This window comes from Haematobia irritans, chromosome 5 (assembly GCF_050003625.1).
Source record: "Haematobia irritans isolate KBUSLIRL chromosome 5, ASM5000362v1, whole genome shotgun sequence".
Lineage (NCBI taxonomy): Eukaryota > Metazoa > Arthropoda > Insecta > Diptera > Muscidae > Haematobia > Haematobia irritans.
The window spans coordinates 38,247,382-38,270,783 of record NC_134401.1 but is presented as its reverse complement, the minus strand read 5'-3'; the positions used below and the strand labels follow the sequence as shown (position 1 = coordinate 38,270,783).

Genomic DNA, 23,402 nt, shown 5'->3' with positions numbered 1-23,402 from the left:
AGAAATAAAATCTTAACAACATTTTCTATAAAAAAAATTTGCAAAAGTTTTCTATAGAAATACAATTTTGACAAAATTATCTACAGAAATAAAATTTTGACAAAATTTTCTATAGAAATAAAATATGGACAAAATATTTTATAGAAATAAAATCTTTGGAAAATCTTCTATAGAAGATTTCAGTTAAACTGCCTGAATTTATTCTGATAATTGGTTGATAGTTTTGCTGCAAGTATAGGATGCTGATGAGGAATGTGGTAATTCCGAAACGTGCGTCCATCCAACCATCTTGCAGTCTATAGGGCTTTGCCCAAATAAATTTGACAAACATTCTTTTCCTCTGTTGGTTAAGCTACACTTGTAGTTTAGTCAATGTATGGTTTTAAGCTGCAATAAAAAACAACAACAATGCTTAAAGAACAAAACCAACAATAACAAAACAAAACAAATGGAAAAAGAAGAGGAGGCACGCTCAAAATAAACCCAGCCATGTGAATTCAAATCGATGATTTGACAGTGGCACAATTTTCTATAGAAATACAATTTTGACAAAATTTTCTGTAGAAGTAAAATTGTCTATAGAAGCAAAATTTTCTGTAAAAATAAAATTTTGTCAAAGTTTTCTATAAAAATAAAATTTTGACAACATTTTCTATAGAAATAAATTTTTGACAAATTGTGATGGTTTTGCCGGCGTTTGGAAGCCATAATTCGTGCTATAGGTAGCCAATATAAAAAAAATTTCTATGTAACCCAATTGATTCAATGCTAATCTTATACGTTTCCACTAAATTTTGTTTGTTTGTTCATTCATTATAGGCTCTCAACTTACCTTGTCACCAAATCTCCATTAAAAGATTCCTTGCGAAAATCATTTTCAATACCCGAATCACCCTTATCGAAACTCCTCTGCTGTAGTTTATCCCGTTTCAAGCTACTATGCCAACGATCTTCACTGGATAGACGTCCATTGGTCGTGCGTTCAGAATTCAGATCATAGCGTTTCATATTCTCGGGTGATGAACGATATTGATCAGTGGTGGTAAATTGTGAATCAAATGACTTGGGTTCATAATCGCTAATTACTTGAGGACGAAGATGATTTTCTCCCAAGGCGGGAGAACTTTCACGTTGCAGTTTTCCCGAATAAGAATCTAAACGTTCACGATGTCTTTGCGACTCCAACGCGAGAGGAGGAGGAGAAGTTTCCCTTATGGGTTTTCCCGAATATGAATCCAAACGTTCACGATGCCGAGTCTCTCGCACATGAGGCTTACCATCTGTATCGAATTGAGTTTCTCTTTCATAGACCTCTTTTACACCTCCATGACCATCATCATAGTATTTGGTGTGCTTATAACGTGATGTCTTCTCCATAGTGGAAGCGGGACCTGTGGATACGGATGTTGTTACCGTTGGAGATATGATATCCAAGTGGGATCTCTCTGGTGAATATTTATTGAGAATCTCTTTAACTTCAGGTTTATGGAATCTTTGTGAATCCTGGCGAGTTTCTCTTTCAGCACTTAATGGATAACGCCTGGGCTGATAACTGGGTATATTTTCACGATCCTCAAGTAAACGATCATGGGATTGGTCACGGGAATGATAACCATTCCTTTCCAGAGTGGTTGAATCACCAAATCTTCGAGTCAATATACGTGATTCCAAACGAGCTCTTCTATAGCCCATATCATCATTGTGATTTATTTCCCTGGAGGGCGTATGATATCTCTCGGTGGAATGGAAACCATTTTCCCTGGTGGGAGTTAGACTACGGATTTTCGGTACAATTGGAGGTTCTGCAGGCGACTTACTGCGTTTCGATGTTTGCATGTCATCTTCATAGAATTTTCGAGTTTCCAAACCTAAACCCTCATCCTCATCACTAAGATTACGAGGCGATAGCATTTGCCAAGGTGAGGGGGAAAAGGAGCCACCAATGTGTATGGTGGTTGATCCTTTGGCCGCATTATAGCTAGGCGAGTAGTTATTCCTTTGACTAGTTACAAAATCCGTTTGATCCTCGGGAGGTGATCGATTAAGGACCGTAGTGCTGATCAACTCACGTTCCGGAGTGAAGATGTCCCGGGAAGTTGAACGCATTTCCCTCACCGGCGAACGATAATCACGAACGGGTGAACGATTGAATTCACGTCTGGCCCTGGGTTGATCTTCTTGCAATTCCAATTGGGCATAGGTAATACCTTCATTGGGCCTTATATAGGAAAATGCGGGGCCCGATATTGTAGGAGGTGGAGAAAATCTCTCCATGGAAAGCCTTTTCACCATACCATTCACCGTATGGCCCTTGGTAAGGGGCAACTTTTGCACTGGCAATTGAGAGCTGTGCATGTTTTCTTGTGACTTAGCTTGTAGCGTTAGAATTTTCTCTTTAATTCCCTCGGAGACGGGTATGCGTCCCACTAGACTACCATCAACCTCAGCCTGGGAACGACTACGATTTAGTAGCTCATTAATGGCACTTTCATGTTTTTCCCGATCGGTTATAGCTTCCGATTTACGCCGTTCCCTTGTGAATTCCTCCTCAAAACAATCGTCTTTGGAATCGTTTTCGATGATGGGACTCAATTGCGAGGGTAAATGTTTGTTGGATCCCGACGGGGGATGACTGGACTTGGGTTCTTTGAGGACTTTCTTTAGTTTATAGGATGAGGAACCCACATCACTTTTACTACGCACCAAACGACGTCCTCCACTATCCTCAAAACGGGGATCTCTTTCGGTTTGATTGATATTTGTATCACTTTTACGACTAAACAGACTAAAGATTGACGGTCTTTTGGGTGGCTTTTTAGCTGCCGCGTCACTGTTGCTACGACTCACTGGCTTTGTTGGTGGTTTCTTTTTACGCGATGGCAAAGAATGGAATTTTTTGGGTATTTGGGATGATGTTGAAGAGTCGCCCGAACGTTTTGTCTTTACCCGAAATGTGGGTATATTATCACCATTCTCTGCTATACTCTTATGACGTTTAGCCTGGGCCAATACCAAGGCAGCCTCCCTATGGATATTTTCTGCTGATAGATCAGCAGGAACTTGATGATATGATGGCGTTATATGCTGCTGCTGCGATTGTTGATGTTGATGATGATGATGCTGATGTTGAGGGGATTGGACATTTGCGGTCTCAAAATTCGTTGAATCGTTGGATCGTTTTCCTGTAAAGACAATGAAGGAGAAAAATTTCACATTAATTACTGGGTGTTTGAGTAAGATTTTGTTTAGTATTCGTTTTTTTTCTACGAAGAGAAAACAAAATAAAAATTAATAGATGTGTATTCTCTTTAAAAATTCTTGTTGCGTTGACTACAATTAAATTGTTTTAAGAGCCTTTAATGGTTTTGGCTAAATTTCCGCTTGCTGATGAGTAAGCATGCAATAATCCAACAAACTACGCCCTTAGGCGCCTAGTTTACACAATATGAAGGATTTCATTAAGGAATTCTTCATTAGGGATTACTATATATTGTCGTTTTTTTCACTTTTCAGAGAAACATCATAATTTGTCTTAAATAAATGGAGTTTTCAAAATTTTGTTAACTTTTTAATGAAATGAAAAAATCTAAAGGGAGTTTCTTTGAGGTAAAATGGTAATTATTATTTTTAGGCAATGCGGCCTCTCATACTGAATCCTAATGTAAAGGGTAAAATACATTTTACAAGCGAAATACGTAACATACGCAAAGAGTATCCCAATACCTCAAGAATTTCCGGACAAAATTCTATAACAACTTTGAGATACCAACACTATGATTTTGCACGTAGGTTGGCCTGTTACATTTACCTGAGACTACACATAGAAAATTTTGTCAAAATATTATTTCTATGGAAAATTTTGTCAAAATTTTATTTCTATAGAAAATCTTGTCAAAATTTTATTTCTATAGAAAATTTTTGTAAAAATTTTATTTCTATAGAAAATTTTTGTCAAAATTTTATTTCTATAGAAAATTTTGGCAAATTTTTTTCTATAGAAGATTTTGGCTAATTTTTTTTTCTATAGAAGATTTTGACAAAACTTTATACCTACAGAAAATTTTCTCAAAATAAAATTCCATTAGAAAATTTTGTCAAAATTTTATTTCTATAGAAAATTTTCTGAAAATTTTATTTTTATAGAAAATTTTGTCAACATTTTATTTCTATATAAAATTTTGTCAAAATTATATTGCTACATAAAATTTTGTCACAATTTTATTTCTATAGAAAATTTTGGCAAATTTTTTTCTATAGAAGATTTTGGCTAAATTTTTTTTCTATAGAAGATTTTGACAAAACTTTATACCTACAGAAAATTTTCTCAAAATAAAATTCCATTAGAAAATTTTGTCAAAATTTTATTTCTATAGAAAATTTTGTCAAAATGTTATTTCTATAGAACATTTTGTCAAAATGTTATTTTTTTTTTTTTTTTTAATGTTTATTTTCGGTTTATTGACTTGTGGTTACAGTTTGTACAACTATAAATAAACAAAAAATAGATTTCTTATGAGTTATATATGATAAAATACATAGTCCATAAATTGGATACTCAAGTACATTATATATACAATAATTGATTTAATTGAATAGAAAATATTATCACTTGTAAATATTTAGTGTTGAGAGATCGATAACATTTTTTTATGTAATGAAAAACTTATAAAAACATTACTTGAATTTTTACTATGTATGAAAAGAAGAAAACAAAAAAAAAAGATGTTAGGAGAGATAAAAAAGAGAGTTTGTGTTAATTAATTATCCACCAGTACAAGTTTTTATTTAGATTTATTCTCGTAACCAGGTCTTTTTTGGAAATGGAAGAATCAAATCGTAAATCATTGCTTAATATTAAATCGTTATTAATTGCCTTTATATTGGCCCTCCTATACAAATGGTAGAAAATTGGAATACCGCGTTCATTTTGAATAAATCCGTTTTGGTCTAAATATGGAAATGCTTCAGGAGGCACAAAACCTGTGTTCAAGCTTCTGCAAATATAGTTGAAGTCTACATAGTATGGCGCTTTAATAAAGTTATTTAAGTTGCATCGTGTACTTCTTGCAATGTGATTTCTTATCAATTTGATTATGAAATTGTCTATTCTCAAAATATCTGCCGTGTTATAAAGTTTACGATTAGATAAATACTTCGTGTAGTCACTCTCAGCTGATCTATATGAGGAAGTACATACTCGGAGGCATTTCCTTTCAATTTTTCTTAGCCTCTCCATATACGAAGGAGAAATATTAAACCATACGGGACACCCATAGGTTAATATAGGTCTAATAAGTGATTTGTAGAGTAGCATTTTTACCTCTACTGATATTTTCCTAGAGTAAAATAACTTTCTGTGTATAAAAAACGCGTCTATGGCTTTTGGGATTTGATTTCGAATATGATTGTTAAAGTACAAAAATTTATCCAAGTAAACACCTAAATACTTGACTACATTCCTATTGACAATTTTTTGCTGACTGGGAGATGTAATACCAAATTTTCTCCAGTGTCTACGTATGTCATTATTGCACCTCTTAACGGGTGGTCGAAAAAGAATGGTTTCGCACTTCGCATAATTGATTCTCATATTCCAACTGTCCGAATAGCTTACAACTCTATCAAATTTCTCTTGAAGATGCATGTTGATACTAGTAACAGTTTCATCCGCATGAAATACTATGATGTCGTCAGCATAACCTATTGAATCTGAAATACTGAGTAGAAGATCGTGAATATATATATTAAATAACGTTGGAGCATTAATTGTGCCCTGTTGGAGTCCATTGACCATTTTGAAATTGCGAGAACTCACGTAATTTCCGTTGGTAACATGAAAGGTTCTACCGTCTAACATGTTGTACAATAGAGTGATGATGTACATAGGAAACTTGTACTTTTGTAACTTATAAATGAGTCCGGCAACCCATATACTATCGAACGCCTTATTATTATTTCTATAGAACATTTTGTCAAAATGTTATTTCTATAGAAAATTTTGTCAAAATTTTATTGCTACAGAATTTTTTTTTTAAATTTTATTTCTATATAAAATTTTGTCAAAATTTTATTTCTATATAAAATTTTGTCAAAATTGAATTTCTATAGAAAATTTTGTTCAAAATTTTATTTCGATAGAAAATTTTGTTCAAAATTTTATTTCTATTGAAAATTTTGTTAAAAATTTTATTTCTAAAGAAAATTTTGTCAAAATGTTATTTCTATAGAAAATTTTCTCAAAATATTATTTCTATAGAAAACTTTGTCAAAATTTTATTTCTATAGAAAATTTTGTCAAAATTTTATATCTATAGAAAATTTTCTAAAAATTATATTCCTTTTGAAAATTTTGTCAACATTTTATTTCTGTCGAAAATTTTGTCAAAATTGTATTTCTATAGAAAATGTTATCAAAATTTAATTTGTATAGAAAATTTAGTCAAAATTTTATTTTATTTTATTGCTATAGGAAATGTTGTGCAAAATTTTATTTCTATAGAAAATTCGTCAAAATTTTATTTCTATAGAAAATTTTGTAAAAAATTTATTTCTATAGAAAATTTTGTCAAAATTTTATTTCTATAGAAAATTTTGTCAAAATATTATTTCTGTGGAAAATCTTGTACAAATTTTATTTCTAAAGAAAATTTTGTCAACATTTTATTTTTATAGAAAAATTTGTCAACATTATATTTCTATAGAAAATTTTGTCAACATTTTATTTCTATTGACAATATTGTCAAAATTTTATTTGTATAGAAAATTTTTGACAATTTTTTTTTCTATAGAAAATTTTTGACAAAATTTTACTTATATAGAAAGTTTTTTCAAAATTTTATTTCTATGGAAAATTTTGACAAAATTTTATTTATATAGAAAATGTTGTCAAAATTTTATTTCTATAGAAAATTTTGTCAACATTTTATTGCTATGGAATAATTTGTCAAAATTTTATATTTATAGAAAATTTTGTCTAAATTTTGTTAAACATTTTATTTCTAAGAAAATTTTGTCAAAATTTTACGTCAATAAAAAATTTTGTCAACATTTGAATAATTTGTCAAAATATTTATTTCTATAGAAATTTTTGTCAAAATTTTATTTCTGTAGAAAATTTTGTCAAAATTGTACTTTTATAGAAAATGTTTTTCTAAATTTTATTTCAATTTTGTCAAAATTTTGTTGCTATAGAAAATTTGGTCAACATTTTATATCTATAGAAAATTTTGCGCAAAATTATATTCCTTTAGAAAATCTCGTCAAAATTATATTTCTATAGAAAATTTTGTCAACATTTTATTTCTATGGAAAGTTTCGTCAAAATTATATTTCTATAGAAAATGTTGTCAAAATTTTATCTCTATAGAAAATTTTGTTAACATTTTATTTCTATAGAAAATGTTGTCAAAATTTTATTTCTATAGAAAATTTTGTCAAACTTTTTTGTTTCTATACAAAATTTTGTCAAAATGTTACTTATATTGTAAAATTTGTTCAAAATTTTATTTTTATAGAATATTTGGTCAAAATTTTATTTCTATTGAAAATGTTGTCAAAATTTAAGTTCTATAGAATTGTTTGTCAAAATTTTATTTCTATAAAAAATTTTGTCAAAATTTTATTTCTATAGAAAATTTGGTCAAAATTTTATTTCTATAGAAAATTTTGTTAAAATTTTATTTCTATAGAAAATTTGGTCAAAATTTTATTTCTATAGAAAATTTTGTTAACATTTTATTTCTATAGAAAATTTTGCCAAAATTTTATTTTTATAGAAAATTTTGTACAAATTTTATTTCTATAGAAAATTTTGTCAACATATTATTTCTATAAAAAATTTATGTAAATCTGACTTAGAAAAGAAGGTTTTGTAAATCTACCAAAATATCAAAAATTCTACCAATCTACTATACAATAAAAAATCTACCATTTTTGGTACAATTCTACTAACTGTGGCAACCGTGGTCGAAGATAGTAAACTATTGAGATTTCCCCGTTTTAAAATGAGGTTATGTTGAAAGAAGTTCCAGGTTTTTAGATTTGCTTTAGTTGCTAAAAAATATAAAAAAAACTGTCCAAAGAGCCCATGAAAAAACATAGAAGCCTTAACATTCGGCTTATTGTGCACTCTAATTCATCATTTTCATCGTACTTTTATTTTATTAAAGAATATATTGATTCCAGTCCCTGTTTCCTAAGCTTAAACTAGTTCAGAAATCACCTCTTCAATGAGGTGACATAGGTCCTAGTCCTCAAAATCGCCCTACACATAGTACACCATCATCGGCTGCTTCTATTCGACACAAATGTGCCCTCAACTCTAGGTGGCCAGACACGGCCTTTCTGACAGTCGTCATACTCGCCATCTTCAGTAGTTCTATAGATTTTTTCTTCTTTTGGTAGTTATTCCGACCGTTGCCCTGGTCCACGTCGCTTTATGTGTTTCCAGTGGTTCATCAGTTTTCATTTTCCCATTCATATCTTAACATCACATGACGCATAGGATTTTGATCTCTATAGATCTAAAGCCCAGTTTTGTTTGGTGTAGTCAGTATTGCTTCGGTTATACAATAAGACCACTATATCTCTTGAAAATATTTACAGCAATAAAATTTTGACATATTTTTCTATAGAAATATAATTTTGCCATAATTTTCTATAGAAGTACAATTTTGACAAAAATTTTCTGTTGGTGTAAAATTTTTAAGAAAATTTTCTGTAGAGTTTAAATTTTGACAAAAATGTCTGTGGAAATTAAATTTTTTCAAAATTATATACAAATTCAATATCTTTAAAAATTGTAATTTTCTTGGTAGATCATACTATCAAAAAATTCAAAAATTAATTTTAAAAAAATTTAATTTAAAATTTAACTGATTAAATTTTATTTAAATAAAACGAAAATCAATCAAAGAAATTGTCACATCAATCGATTTTTTAATTGAAAATCGAGAGTAATACTATTATTTCTCTTATTGCAGAAATTTGTATTAAAATTTACTTAAATCAATTATTTCGTGATTGAAGAGAAAAAGAATTTGTTGTGCAAGTAATCTACGAGAATTCCGAATGACAGATACACATCTTTTTGAGGGTTCGACAACACAAATGCTATTTTAGAAGCTCTCTATAAAGATTAACTTTAAACTCATACACTGCTTATTGCCTTTCAATATCCCTTCACCAATGACAGCTTGCTGCTGACACATAATCTTGTTCTTTATCGATTTCCACAAAATGATTAATTACCTCGTTGAACTTTTATCCTAAACACAACAATATCTCACATGTGTTATGTCACTGCCTTACATATTCGTTATACATACAAGGGGTATTGTTATTTCACAATCTTTCGAACGCTTAAGTTCATTCATATGATTTGTTGTGAGCCGTGTTTGTTTCTTAAGTCTTTTGTTTTTCACATAACATTTACAGAGAATGTAAACCAAATCAATATATCAATTACAATATGGCATACTAATATATTCTCCTTTATATTCTCGATTGGGGAATGACAAATAAATCCTAAGCTATGAATTTTTATTGAAAATTAAAAATTAAAATCCCATTCCAAGATTTTCTAGTAGAAAAGTATTTTTATCTATTTCACACCATATGAATCGGTGGGAAATTATTTATAAAAGTGATAAATGTTTTTACAACGATCAATGGCTCAAATAGCTCAGATAATTGTCTACCATTAAGTAGTAATTATTTTACAAAATATTTTCTATAGTCTCTTCACACAACTATTTTATCCCCTAAGGAATGTCATCCTTTAATCTCTTCAATGAAACCGAAAGTCATGAGCAATTTTTTTTCTATTTTCTCTTTTAAAAAATTCCTAAGAGTTTTTTTTTCATCTAGTCAATTTTCCTAATTTGGATAAGCAATAATTTTCCTCTGAACATTTTTGCGAAACTTGAATATTTTCCCATTATTTACAGATATTTTCATATGTCCCAGACTGAGTGTGTGTGTATGTACTGGAAAACCACTTCATTTTCATTTCTATTCTCATCGTGCCACAGTAATCTTTTGCTGCTAACTTCCCCATCGATAATGATGAAGATGATAGTCTTGGCCATAATTATATAGAATTGCATATGGCTTTTTGATGGCCCCATTGGGAAGAGGACTATTATTAAGTCAATGTCGATGTATGCTAAAAGAAAAATTTCATTGTCTATGAGAGCCTTACAAGAAGAGTACAACAAAAAGTCCAGGGAAACCTGTTAATCAAACACTTTGCACATTTTTCAGCGTTTGTAGAAATATATGAATGTAAGTATGAATGAATACTAGATTCGAATTTTCTCAAAAGGGTATCAAAATGGGAGAGATCTAAGAAATTGTCTTTAATTACAATTGAAAAAATGTCAACGGATAGTTTTGTTTAAGATTTTGGATTCGAAATGAAAAATTTTTCAATTTTATATTTTTGTAGAAAAGTGTATATGTGAGTGTGATTCAGATTTAAAATACAAACTTGATACTAATTCGGAAAAAAGTCACCAACAAGTTTTTTGCTTAAGTCTTTCGATTTGAAATTTGCAATTTTAGAAAATTTAAATAAAAATCAAAATTGAAATCATATTAAAACAAGTGAGTAAAGTAGAAAGTCGGGCGGGGGCGACTATATCATACCCTAAACCACCCCTATTGAATTAGTAAACATTGTTTGTGGGGTATGAGTGGTATAAGATTGGGAGATAACCCGCATTTCTATATGTAACATGAAGGTGTACATAGTTATGGGAGTTTTATCAGAATCTTAACAGAAATGTCTGATATTAATAGAAGGTTATCTTGTGCTAAATTTTAGTAAATTCGGGTAATAAATAAGGCTGTTTTTTGTTAAAAATAGGGTTATTAGGACAAATTTTTGCAAATCTGCCCATACATATATATGGGAGCTATATCTAAATCTGAACCTATGTAAATGATATTTGGCAGGTTTGGTTGATACTACGGATGGTTACCTTTTGCTAAATTTGAGTAAGATCGGGTAACAAATAATGGTTTTGTGGCCAAATTTGGGAAAATCGGGCGATACATATATATGGGAGCTATATCTAAATCTGAACCGATTTCAATGAAATTTTGCACACATGAAGGGTGATGAAAAATATTACTTTGTGCCAAATTTGACGATAATCGGTTAGTAAAAAAGCATAACGTAACTCCATTTATCGAAATCGGGCGATACATATATATGGGAGCTATATCCAAATTTCATCCGATTTCTTCCAAATTCAATAGCGTTTGTCCTTATACCCAAAAAACACCCTGTACCACCCTGTATCAAAACCGGTTAATAATTGCGACCAGAATCCTGCGAACAACAAATACATGGACAGACGGACGGACGGACGGACGGATACCAAGCGCAAGATCGACTCACGAAGTGATTTTGAGTCGATCGGTATAAATCAATATTTCTGGTAGGCACATTTTTTGGCAGATCAAAGTTAATATACCCTGACCACTATGTACTTTAAGGTATAATTATGATTAATATTAAGATTAAAATAAAAAAACGTTAAAATTTAACTTAAATATAAAATATAAAAAATGCAATATATTGAATTGAATCAAATTTAAATAAACTAACTAAAATGAACTTAATTTAATTAAATTTTTATTAATAAATGAAATTAAAATATATTAAAATACTTTTCAATTCGATACCTTCACAGTTCCCATTTCACTATCCTTTTTTTATGATATTTCAAAAAATATTCCCTTTAAAATAAAATCTTTCTTTACATTCCTTTCACAAAGGCAAAAATAACGCACCCTATCTCTAGGGGTGATATCGTCCATAGCAAATAATTATTTAGTGAAAAAGTTGCCAACAAAGTTGTTTGTTTAAGTCTTTCAATTTGAATTTTGCAATTTTAGAAAATTAAAATAAAACAAAAAATTAAAATAAAAATCGAAATTGGAATCAAAATTAAGTTTAAAATTATAACATTAAAATAAAAATAAAAATTAAAATTAAATATAAATATAAATTATAAAACTACGATAAAGATTAAAATTAAAACATTATTAATTAATATTAAATATATAATATAAAAACTATAAATATTGAAAAAATTCAAAATATTGAATTGAATCAAATTTAATTAAATTAATTAAAATGAACCTAATTTTATTAAATTTGAAAATTGCAATTTTAGAAAATTTAAATAAAACAAATATTAAAGTAAAACTCGAAATTGAAATCAAAATTAAGTGTGAAATTAAAATTAAAATTGAAATTTAAATAAAAGTAAGATTAAAATTAAAATTAAAACATTAAAAATTTAATTAAATTAAATATAAAATACAAAAACAAAAATACCAAAAAAATGCAAAATATTGAATTGAAATGTCAGTAAATTAATTAAAATGAACTTAATTTAATTAAATTCTAATCATTTTTAAATTAAATTAAAATTTAAATATTTTTGAATTCTAGATCTCCACAATCCTCCTTCCACCAATGTTGCCAGAGAAAATTTTCGGTTTATCCTACAAGGACAAAAAAAGTTCCCTACTTTCCCCTACATTCCCAAAAAATTTTCCCTACAAATTCCTCTACAATAGTTTCGTTAAATTTGAAAAAAAAAAAATTACAAAACAAAAATGGTTCTATGTGCTTTATTATCATAAAACATATGGAAATGCAACGTACATTACGTTAAAAAATTTGTATCAGAGAGAATAAAAACACAAGAGAACGAAACTGTGAAGCGAAACTGCGTCAGTAGTTGGCAGTCATGGGGAAAATTTCTCTAATATCATGCAGTTTTTGTCGACACTTCTCTCACCCAGTTCAGTTCTCTGCCGACTTTACGAAACGTAAAGAAAATAGGATTTATCACCTACTTTGTAGTAACAAATGTTGTTTTTTATAAATGTTTTCATTCCATTAAATTTTTTGGCAGACAATTTGAAATTATAACTGCCGGTGCCTTTATAAACAATTTATCAAAACAGCGCTTCGACCACAACGTCGCTAATACCAAAGCTGCAGGCATTGTGTGACATCTATACGGTTGACATTTGATGTTTTTGTAGAAGAGAAATATTCGTCCTCTTGTGGTTTTATTCTCTCTGTTTGTATTACCACTACGGTTGCCACAGTTGGTAGAATTCTAGCAAAAATTATAGATTTTTTTCTGTTTGGTAGAATTCAGGAATAAAATTTTGACAAAATTTTCTGAAAGAAATAAAATTTTGACAAAATTTTCTAAAGAAATAAAATTTTGACAAAATTTTGTATAGAAATAAAATTTTGACAAAATTTTCTACAAAAATAAAATTTTGACAAAATTTTTGTAAAGAAATAAATTTTTTACAGAATTTTCTACAGGAATAAAATTTTCTATAGAAATATTTGGTTGGTAGATTTGTGGTAAGATTTTCTTCAAATTTTGGTAGATTTTTTTTGGCACGAGTGGTAACCGTGGTTACCACACATTGTTAAAGATCAAGCCTTGCCCGATTCAAGTTTCCTCCTCTAGAGCTACAAAAATATAAAAATTATAAAAAATTGCGTTGAGTGAAAAAGTCCCTAAATTGTGCCTCTAAGTTCCTACAAGACACTAAATATTAGAAAAAATAACCTACATGTAGGGAATTTTCCCTACTTCTGGCAACACTGCCTTCCACTATCCTTTTTTATGATATTCCAAAAACTATACCCTTCAAAATAAACAATTCTTTACATTTTTTTGTCCAAGGCAAAAAATTACGCACCATATCTCTGGGGATGATATCGTCCATGGCAAATAAGTATCATACCAATGTTAATAACTTTTTAATGGTATATCTTTTTTTCTCTCACAAGTATTCCAACTTCTAACAATCACTGGTGTCGTAGAAATTCTAAGTAACTATTTTCACTGACCATGAGCACGCATGAGTGCGTTCATCATGACATTGCATGAACAAGAATTTATAACATTTCTCTGTTCATTAGATGTAATAGGTGTTGGTCTTTAGTACTTTTTGTAATATCATGGGTATTAATCAAAACACCATTTGGCTGAAGCATAGAAAATTTTCTCTTGTTTTATGAGCACTTGTTTTTTTTTTGCTAATGGTGGTGGTCCAAGAGGAGAATGAATTGAGAAATACTAGCCTGGGAAAAAAACTTTATTTAGTTCAGTGAAAAAAAAAAATTATTGTAAATTCGCCATACGATATTTTGAAATAAGTGAAATTTCGGATCCCACTAGGAAGAATGAATTTCTCTGTTAGAAACTATTTCGGAAGGAGTTTTAATTATTGTATGTTTCTCCAATTTTTATTTTATTTTATATTTTTATGAAGACTACCGTTTTTATACCCTCCACCATAGGATGGGGGGTATATTAACTTTGTCATTCCGTTTGTAACAAATCGAAATATTGCTCTTAGACCACATAAAGTATATATTCTGGGTCGTGGTGAAATTCTGAGTCGATCAAAGCATGTCCGTTCGTCCGTCCGTCTGTTGAAATCACGCTAACTTCCGAACGAAACAAGCTATCGACGTGAAACTTGGCCCAAGTAGTTGTTATTCATGTAGGTCGGACGGTATTGAAAATGGGCCATATTGGACCACTTTTACGTATAGCGCCCATATAAACCGACGCTCAGATTTGGAGGAGAAAAATTCTTGGAGGAGAAAAATTCATTCGATCCGGTTTAAATTTGGTACATGGTGTTAGAATATGGTCTCTAATAGCCATGCACAAATTGGTCCATATCGGTCCATAATTATATATAGCCCCCATATAAATCGATTGCCAGATTTGGCTTGCGGAGCCTCTAAGAAACGAACATTTCATCCGATCCGCCTGAAATTTGTTACATGGTGTTAGTATATGGTCTCTAAAAACCGTGCAAAAATTGGTCCACATCTGTCCATAATTATATATAGCCCCCATATAAATCGATCCCCAGATTTGAACTCCAGAACCTCATGGATGAGCAAAATTCATCCGATTCCGTTGAAAAGTGGTACGTGGTGTTAGTATATGATATCTAACAACCATGCGGGAATTGGTCCATATCGGTCCATAATTATATATAGCGCCCATATAAACCGATCCCCAGATTTGACCTCCGGAGCCGCTTGGAAGAGCAAAATTCATCCGATCCGGTTGAAATTTGGTACGTGGTGTTAGTATATGGTATCTAACAACCATGCAAAAATTGGTCCATACCGGTCTTAATTATATATAACCCCCATTTAAACCGATCCCCAGATTTGACCTCCGGAGCTCTTGGAGGAGCAAAATTCATCCTGTCCGGTTAAAATTTGGTACGTGGTGAAATTTGGTACATTGGGCTAGTACAAGGCCGCTAATAACCATGCCAAAATTGGTCCGTATCGGTCTATAGTTATATATAGCCGATCCCCAAAAATAATCTACCAAATGTTATTTCTATAGAAAATTTTGTCAAAATTTTATTTCTATAGAAAATTTTGTCAAAATTTTATTACTATAGAAAATTTTGTCAAAATTTTATTACTATAGAAAATTTTGTCAAAATTTTATTACTATACCAAATTTTGTCAAAATTTTATTTCTATAGAAAATGTTGTCAAAATTTTACCGCAACCCAATTACTTCGATTGTGGATGACAGCCTTTAGTACAAGTTTCTATGCAATCCATGGTGGAGGGTACATTAGATTCGGCCTGACCGAACTTACGGCCGTATAAACTTGTTTGATTTTAATATTATTTTCCTCCAATTGCCTATTTTAAAAAATCACGGAATTCTTTGTTGTGGTTGATATTAAATGTAAAACTTTCTTTATGTTTTTTACAAAAAAAAAAAAAAAACAGACTTACATTAAATATCACCCACAACAAAGAATGCCGTGTTTTGTTCAAATACCATCACATTTGTGGTTTGACCAATTTTGAGATATTTTCATTCCCTTTAGAGAAATGTGGTTCAATTATTCCACATTTTTTTGTTTTTGTTTGTTTTGTTATGGATGATAAGGAATCTGGTCTAGTTTTTCCCCCTCCAACCAACCAGTAAACTTGGATATATATTTTTGTTTTCTTTATAGAAATTTGATTTCTTTCATTCAAGTTTCTTCAGTTAAGAGTTTGGCTTTTGCCAAAGTAACTACCGCTGCCGGTATTTAATGCTTAACGTATCCAAGTCCAATTTCAATTGATAGATATAGACCAAATGTTTGTCTACTTTTTATTATTAGACCAAATTAGAGAAACAAAAAAAGCCTGTTTATGAACTGCTGAATGTTCGGATGGCAATGTGTTTTTGGTTTTTTTGCAATGGCTTGATGCCAGCCTCAAGGTAATCTATTTTGTTGTTGTTTGGTCTCCCATTTACTGGAAATCTGAAATCTTTAAATGGTCAATGGTTATTGCTAGCCATTCATTCATTGCCGGCATTGCTGGCATGTGTTGCTAGTCTTAGCGTTTGATGCCAAGTGTCTCTAATGGCAAAAACTTAACAACAAAAAATGAGTGCAAAAAAAGTTGAGTTACCATGACTCTGGCTGATCTTATTTGTGCTGCCTCTTTAGTTGAGGCTACAACTAAAAACTATGGCTAAAACTGATGTTCGGTTGACCAGTAATTTATTACAACACTTAAAGATCCAGCATGCTGACATGTGATATGCGTTCAACTACTTTCACTGATGTCTCCCCGGGCTGTTGTCATAGGCTGCTGTGATTTTCTGATACAGCTGTCTTTGAAAAACAATGTCTGGTGTTAGGATTGTTTTTTTTTACCATTTTTATTAAAGGGGTTTATAGTAGATTGCGATAAATCGAAAACTGAGTAGATAATTCTTAACAAAGTATTAATATTTATTTGTTTTAAATATAAGTTTAAAAGTTTATTTTTATAAATATAAATTAACTAAAACCGCATAGAAACTATTTGATGAGAAAATACAACTAAATTATAATCTATAATTCTATAATCTATAATTATAATCTATATTTTAAGATTTCCGAATGCGTATTTAAGAGAACAAAAATTTTAAAAAATATATTTATTAAAAAAATGTGTCCATCTCATAATAATGAACCTGATTTAACGAAAAACAAGTAAGGAAAGTCTAAAATCGGGCGGGGCCGACTATATTATACCCTGCACCACTTTGTAGATCTAAATTTTCGATACCATATCACATCCGTCAAATGTGTTGGGGGCTATATATAAAGGTTTGTCCCAATTACATACATTTAAATATCAATCGATTTGGACAAAATTTGATAGACTTCTACAAAATCTATAGACTCAAAATTTAAGTCGGCTAATGCACTAGGGTGGAACACAATGTTAGTAAAAAGCAAGTAAGGAAAGTCTAAAGTCGGGCGGGGCCGACTATATTATACCCTGCACCACTTTGTAGATCTAAATTTTCGATACCATATCACATCCGTCAAATGTGTTGGGGGCTATATATAAAGGTTTGTCCCAAATACATACATTTAAATATCACTCGATCTGGAAGAATTTGATAGACTTCTACAAAATCTACAGACTCAAAATTTAAGTCGGCTAATGCACTAGGGTGGAACACAATGTTAGTAAAAAATAAATATGGGAAACGTTTAAATCTGAAGCAATTTTAAGGAAACTTCGAAAAAGTTTATTTATGATTTATCGCTCGATATATATGTATTAGAAGTTTAGGAAAATTAGAGTCATTTTTACAATTTTTCGACTAAGCAGTGGCGATTTTACAAGGAAAATGTTGGTATTTTGACAATTTTTGTCGAAATCAGAAAACATATATATGGGAGCTATATCTAAATCTGAACCGATTTCAACCAAATTTGGCACGCATAGCTACAATGCTAATTCTACTACCTGTGCAAAATTTCAACTAAATCGGAGTTAAAAATTGGCCTCTGTGGTCATATGAGTGTAAATCGGGCGAAAGCTCTATATGGGAGATATATCCAAATCTGAACCGATTTCAAGCAAATTTGGCACGCATAGTTACAACGCTAATTCTACTCCCTATGCAAAATTTCAACTAAATCGGAGCAAAAAATTGGCCTCTGTGGGCAAATGAGTGTAAATCGGGCGAAAGCTATATATGGGAGCTATATCTAAACCTGAACCGATTTTGCTGATATTTTGCACGTTTTTCGAGACTCATAAAATATTCGGATGTACGGAATTTGAGGAAGATCGGTTGATATACACGCCAATTATGACCAGATCGGTGAAAAATATATATGGCAGCTATATCTAAATCTGAACCGATTTTTTCCAAAATCAATAGGGATCGTCTTTGAGCCGAAACAGGACCCTATACCAAATTTTAGGACAATCGGACTAAAACTGCGAGCTGTACTTTGCACACAAAAATACATCAACAGACAGACAGACAGACGGACAGACAGACAGACGGACATCGCTAAATCGACTCAGAATTTAATTCTAAGCCGATCCGTATACTAAAAGGTTGGTCTATGATTACTCCTTCTTGGCGTTACATACAAATGCCCAAACTTATTATACCCTGTACCACAGTAGTGGTGAAGGGTATAAATATGGGAAACATTTAAATCTGAAGCAGTTTTAAGGAAACTTCGCAAAATTTTATTTATGATTTATCGCTCGATATAAATGTATTAGAAGTTTTGAAAAATTAGATTCATTTTAACCACTTTTAGACTAATCAGTGGTGATTTTACAAGCAAAATGTTGGTATTTTGGCCATTTTTGTCGAAATCAGAAAAACATATATATGGGAGCTCTATCTAAATCTGAACCGATTTCAACCAAATATGGCACGCATAGCTACAATGCTAATTCTACTCCCTATGCAAAATTTCAACTAAATCGGAGTTAAAAATTGGCCTCTGTGGTCATATGAGTGTAAATCGGGCGAAAGCTATATATGGGAGATATATTTAAATCTGAACCGATTTCAACCAAATTTGGCACGCATAGCTACAATGCTAATTCTACTCCCTATGCAAAATTTCAACTAAATCGGAGTTAAAAATTGGCCTCTGTGGTCATATGAGTCTAAATCGGGCGAAAACTATATATGGGAGATATATCTAAATCTAAACCGATTTCAACCAAATTTGACATTCATAACTACAATACTAATTCTACTCCCTGTGCAAAATTTCAATCAAATCGGATTAAAAGATTGGACACTGTGGTCATATGAGTGTAAATCGGGCGAACGATATATATGGGAGATATATCTAAATCTGAACCGATTTCAATAAAATTTAGCACACTTGACTACACTACTAATTGTACTCCTAGTGCAAAATTTCACCAAATTGGGGCAAAACTCTGGCTTCTGGTGCCATATAAGGCCATATCGGGCGAAAAATATATATGAGAGCTATATCTCAATCTGAACGGATTTCACTCAAATTTGGCACACCTGACTATAGTACTTATTGTCCTCCTGATGCAAAAATTCAAGCAAATTAGGGTAAAACTCTGGCTTCTGGGGCCATATAAGTGCATATCGGGCGAAAGATATATATGGGAGCTATCTAAATCTGAACTGATTTCTTCCAAAATCAATAGGGTTCCATTCTGGCACAAAGCAGGAACTTGTGCCAAATTTGAAGGCGATTGGACTTAAACTGCGACCTAGAATTTGATCACAAAATGTGTTCACGGACAGACGGACATCGCTATATTGACTAAAGAGCCCACACTGAGCATTTTTGCCAAAGACACCATGTGTCTATCTCGTCTCCTTCTGGGTGTTGCAAACATATGCACTAACTTATAATACCCTGTTCCACAGTGTGGCGCAAGGTATAAAAATATTGGCACCAAAGAATGACTTTATAAATATATCTAATTATTTTATTTAATTTATTTTACTATCGCTTAAGTTTTTTTTATTAATTGAAAATTTTCCATTAATATCAGTATAAAACTACTTATAGTTTTATACAAGTTTTATATAAGGGTTTCAACAAATTTTCTTGTAATTTATTGCATTTGATTATTTTTGTATTTAACTTATTATCATATTAATTTAAGTCAAATTGAGAAAGAAACTAAAATAAATTAAAAAAAATTAAAACAAACAAAAACTGTTATTTAATTATTGTTTTCTACTTAAATTTATTTTTTGAATTAAACTTAATTTCAACAGAAAATACAAAAAAATTAATGAAAATAAATAAAATTCAAATATCATGATAGCATTAAATTATATCACGTCATTCAGAAAATTTCCAAAAAAAAAAATATAAAAATAAACTTAAGCAAAATAAATATTTTGTCATAAAAATAAGATTAGCATGAGTTTAACTCATTTTTGACTTTAGTAAAAATTAATTTGATTAATTTTAATAATTAAGAAATTCATTTAAATTTAAATATAATTATATTAATTTAATACAATTAATATAATAAGCATTTAAATAATATATTTTAATTGAAACTTAAAGAAATTAAATCTAAATGGCATTAAATTAAAAAAACAAAATAAATTATATTAAAGGAAAATGTTTTAAATACTTTATTATACCAGCTTTAGCTCTTAATTTTAATTTTTAATTTATTGTTTTGTTATACCCTCCACCATAGGATGGGGGTATATTAACTTTGTCATTCCGTTTGTAACACATCGAAATATTGCTCCAAGACCCCATAAAGTATATATATTCTGGGTCGTGGTGAAATTCTGAGTCGATCTAAGCATGTCCGTCCGTCCGTCCGTCCGTCTGTTGAAATCACGCTACCTTCCGAGCGAAACAAGCTATCGACTTGAAACTTGGCACAAGTAGTTGTTATTGATGTAGATCGGATGGTATTGCAAATGGGCCATATCGGACCACTTTTACGTATAGCCCCCATATTAACGGAACCCCGTTAATATGCGGAGCCTCTAAGAGAAGCATATTTCATCCGATCTGGCTGAAATTTGGTACATGGTGTTAGTATATGGTCTCTAACAACTATGCAAAAATTGGTCTACATCGGTCCATAATTATATATAGCCCCCATATAAATCGATCCCCAGATTTGGCTTGCGGAGCCTCTAAGAAAAGCAAATTTCATCCGATCCGGCTGAAATTTGGTACATGGTGTTAGTATACGGTCTCTAATAACCATGTAAAAATTGGTCCACATCGGTCCATAATTATATATAGCCCCCATATAAACCGATTCCCAGATTTGAACTCTGTAGTCTCTTGGAGGAGCAAAATTCATCCGATACGGTTGAAATTTGGAACGTGGTGTTAGCATGTGATCTCTAACAATCATGCAAAACTTGGCCGACATCGGTTCATAATTATATATAGCCCCCATATAAACCGATCCCCAGATTTGGCTTGCGGAGCATCTAGGAGAATCAAATTTCATCCAATTCGGTTGAAATTTGGTACGTGATGTTAGTATATGGTCTCCAACAACCATGCAGGAATTGGTCCATATCGGTCCATAATTATATGTAGCCCTCATATAAACCGACCTCCAGATTTGACATCCGGAGCCTCGTGGAAGAGCAAAATTCATCCTATACGGTTGAAATTTGGTACGTGGTGTTAGTATATGGTCTCTAACAACCATCCAGGAATTGGTTCATATCGGTCTATAATTATATATAGCCCCCATATAAACCGATCCCCAGATTTGACCTCCGGTGCCTTTTGGAGAAGCAAAATTCAACCGATCTGGTTGAAATTTGGTACGTGGTGTTAGTATATGATATTTAACAACCATGCCAAAAGTGGTCCATATCGGTGCATAAATATATATAGCCCCCATATAAACCGATCTCGAGATTTGGTTTTGGAGCCACTTGGAGGAGCAAATTTCATCCGAGTCAGTTGTAATGTGGTACATTGTGCTAGTATGTGGCCGTTAACAACGATGCCTAACTACGTCCATATCGGTCTATAGTTATATATAGTCCTCAGATAAATCGATCCCCAATCACACACAAATTGGTCCATATCAAGTTCATAATTGTATATGGGCCCCATATAAACGACCCCCATGTCTCAATTCTGGCTCTCTACACTCAAAAAAAAGTGAACCCTATATTTCACTAAAGCTGATTTAACTCTATTTTAGTTCATGGAATTATTACGTTTTAATAAAGTTTCCCTGACGTTAATAATTTTTTGCGTACGTTAGTTAATAAAACTAAAATAGAGAAAAAAATTATACGCAAAGGAAGTATAAAGATTAACTAAATTCGGGTCTCCCACAAAATAGTTCTGAATTTCTTAAAATTTGTAAAATTTACCAGTAATTAGCCCATCATGAACTTCGTATGGTACTAAAGACATTTTTGCAATTTTTAACTCCAATTTTTTCCTTCAAACTTCGAAATTTTCTTTAACAAGTGAAAAAAATTAATTTTGTCTAATAAATTTTCTTGAATTTATCGAAAATAATTTACTTAGTTTTGTGAAATCGGCGTGACATCCGCGTGTCTATTACAGTTTAGTTAAAATTTTCTAAAATTAATATATTTTTTCTAAAACTAACTAAAATTTTCTTTCCTGGTGGGTTCACTGTTTTTTCAGTGTAAGTACCGTGCAAAAGTCCATATCGATTCGTAATTATTTGTAGACTTACCTGAACCCACCCGAAAGGAAATTTTTTGTTAATTTTAGAAAATTTTAAAGTTTGAAGGAAAAAGTCCAAAATTGCAAATGTCTTTAATACCATACGAAGCTCAGGATGGGCCCATTAATGGTAAAATTTACAAATTTTAGGAAATTCTGAACTATTTTGTGGGAGACATACCTTTAGAATACTTTCTCAAAATATAATAATTCCATGAACTAAAATAGAATTAGGTTGGCTTTAGTGCCTTTTTTTTGAGTGTATAATATAATTTAAATATAATTTAATATAACTTCATTTAAATTTAGATTTTAAATTAAATAAAATAAAATGAAAACAAAATTTAAGTTAAATTAAGGAAAAAATAAGATTTATTAATAGAAAATATATATACATAAATATTAATATAAAATATAATATTATACTAATGTTAAAGCTTAATTTTAACTTAATTTTATTTTTAAATTATATTTTCCTTAGTTGCATTTATTTTAACTTAGTTCAAAAAGAGTTCAGATGAAATGTATTATACCCTGACCCCATAGTGCAATAAGGAATATTTTTGGAAACAAATTCGTTAATTTTTTTTAGATATAAAGGCAAGAGTTGTCAATAGAAAATTCCTAGAAATCTTTAACGTTTTCGGTATTTCATGTTATAAGTCCAACAACAGTTGGCTTCACATTGTGTCACGATGTGTTTTTATGCTTTGAATTTATCTTAGATCTTAAGTGGATATTTCGAATGTTTTTTTTTTTGTATTTTTAATTTACCGCTTTTATGTGACATTTTATTAAGGTTTTTAGGCTATTAAGAATGTAGCTTATTTTCAAAAATTTCA

General features: G+C 30.8%; 1 protein-coding gene across 1 annotated transcript in view; it reads right to left on the bottom strand.

Annotated features, from left to right (window-relative positions):
- blo (bloated) overlaps window positions 1-23,402 on the bottom strand; it is a gene marked incomplete at its 3' end in the record, with an annotated part of 354,695 nt that overhangs the window by 2,714 nt on the left and 328,579 nt on the right. Inside the window, 1 exon segment of the mRNA XM_075309344.1 lies at window positions 833-3,182. Within this exon segment, the coding sequence (XP_075165459.1) occupies window positions 833-3,182 (2,350 nt within the window).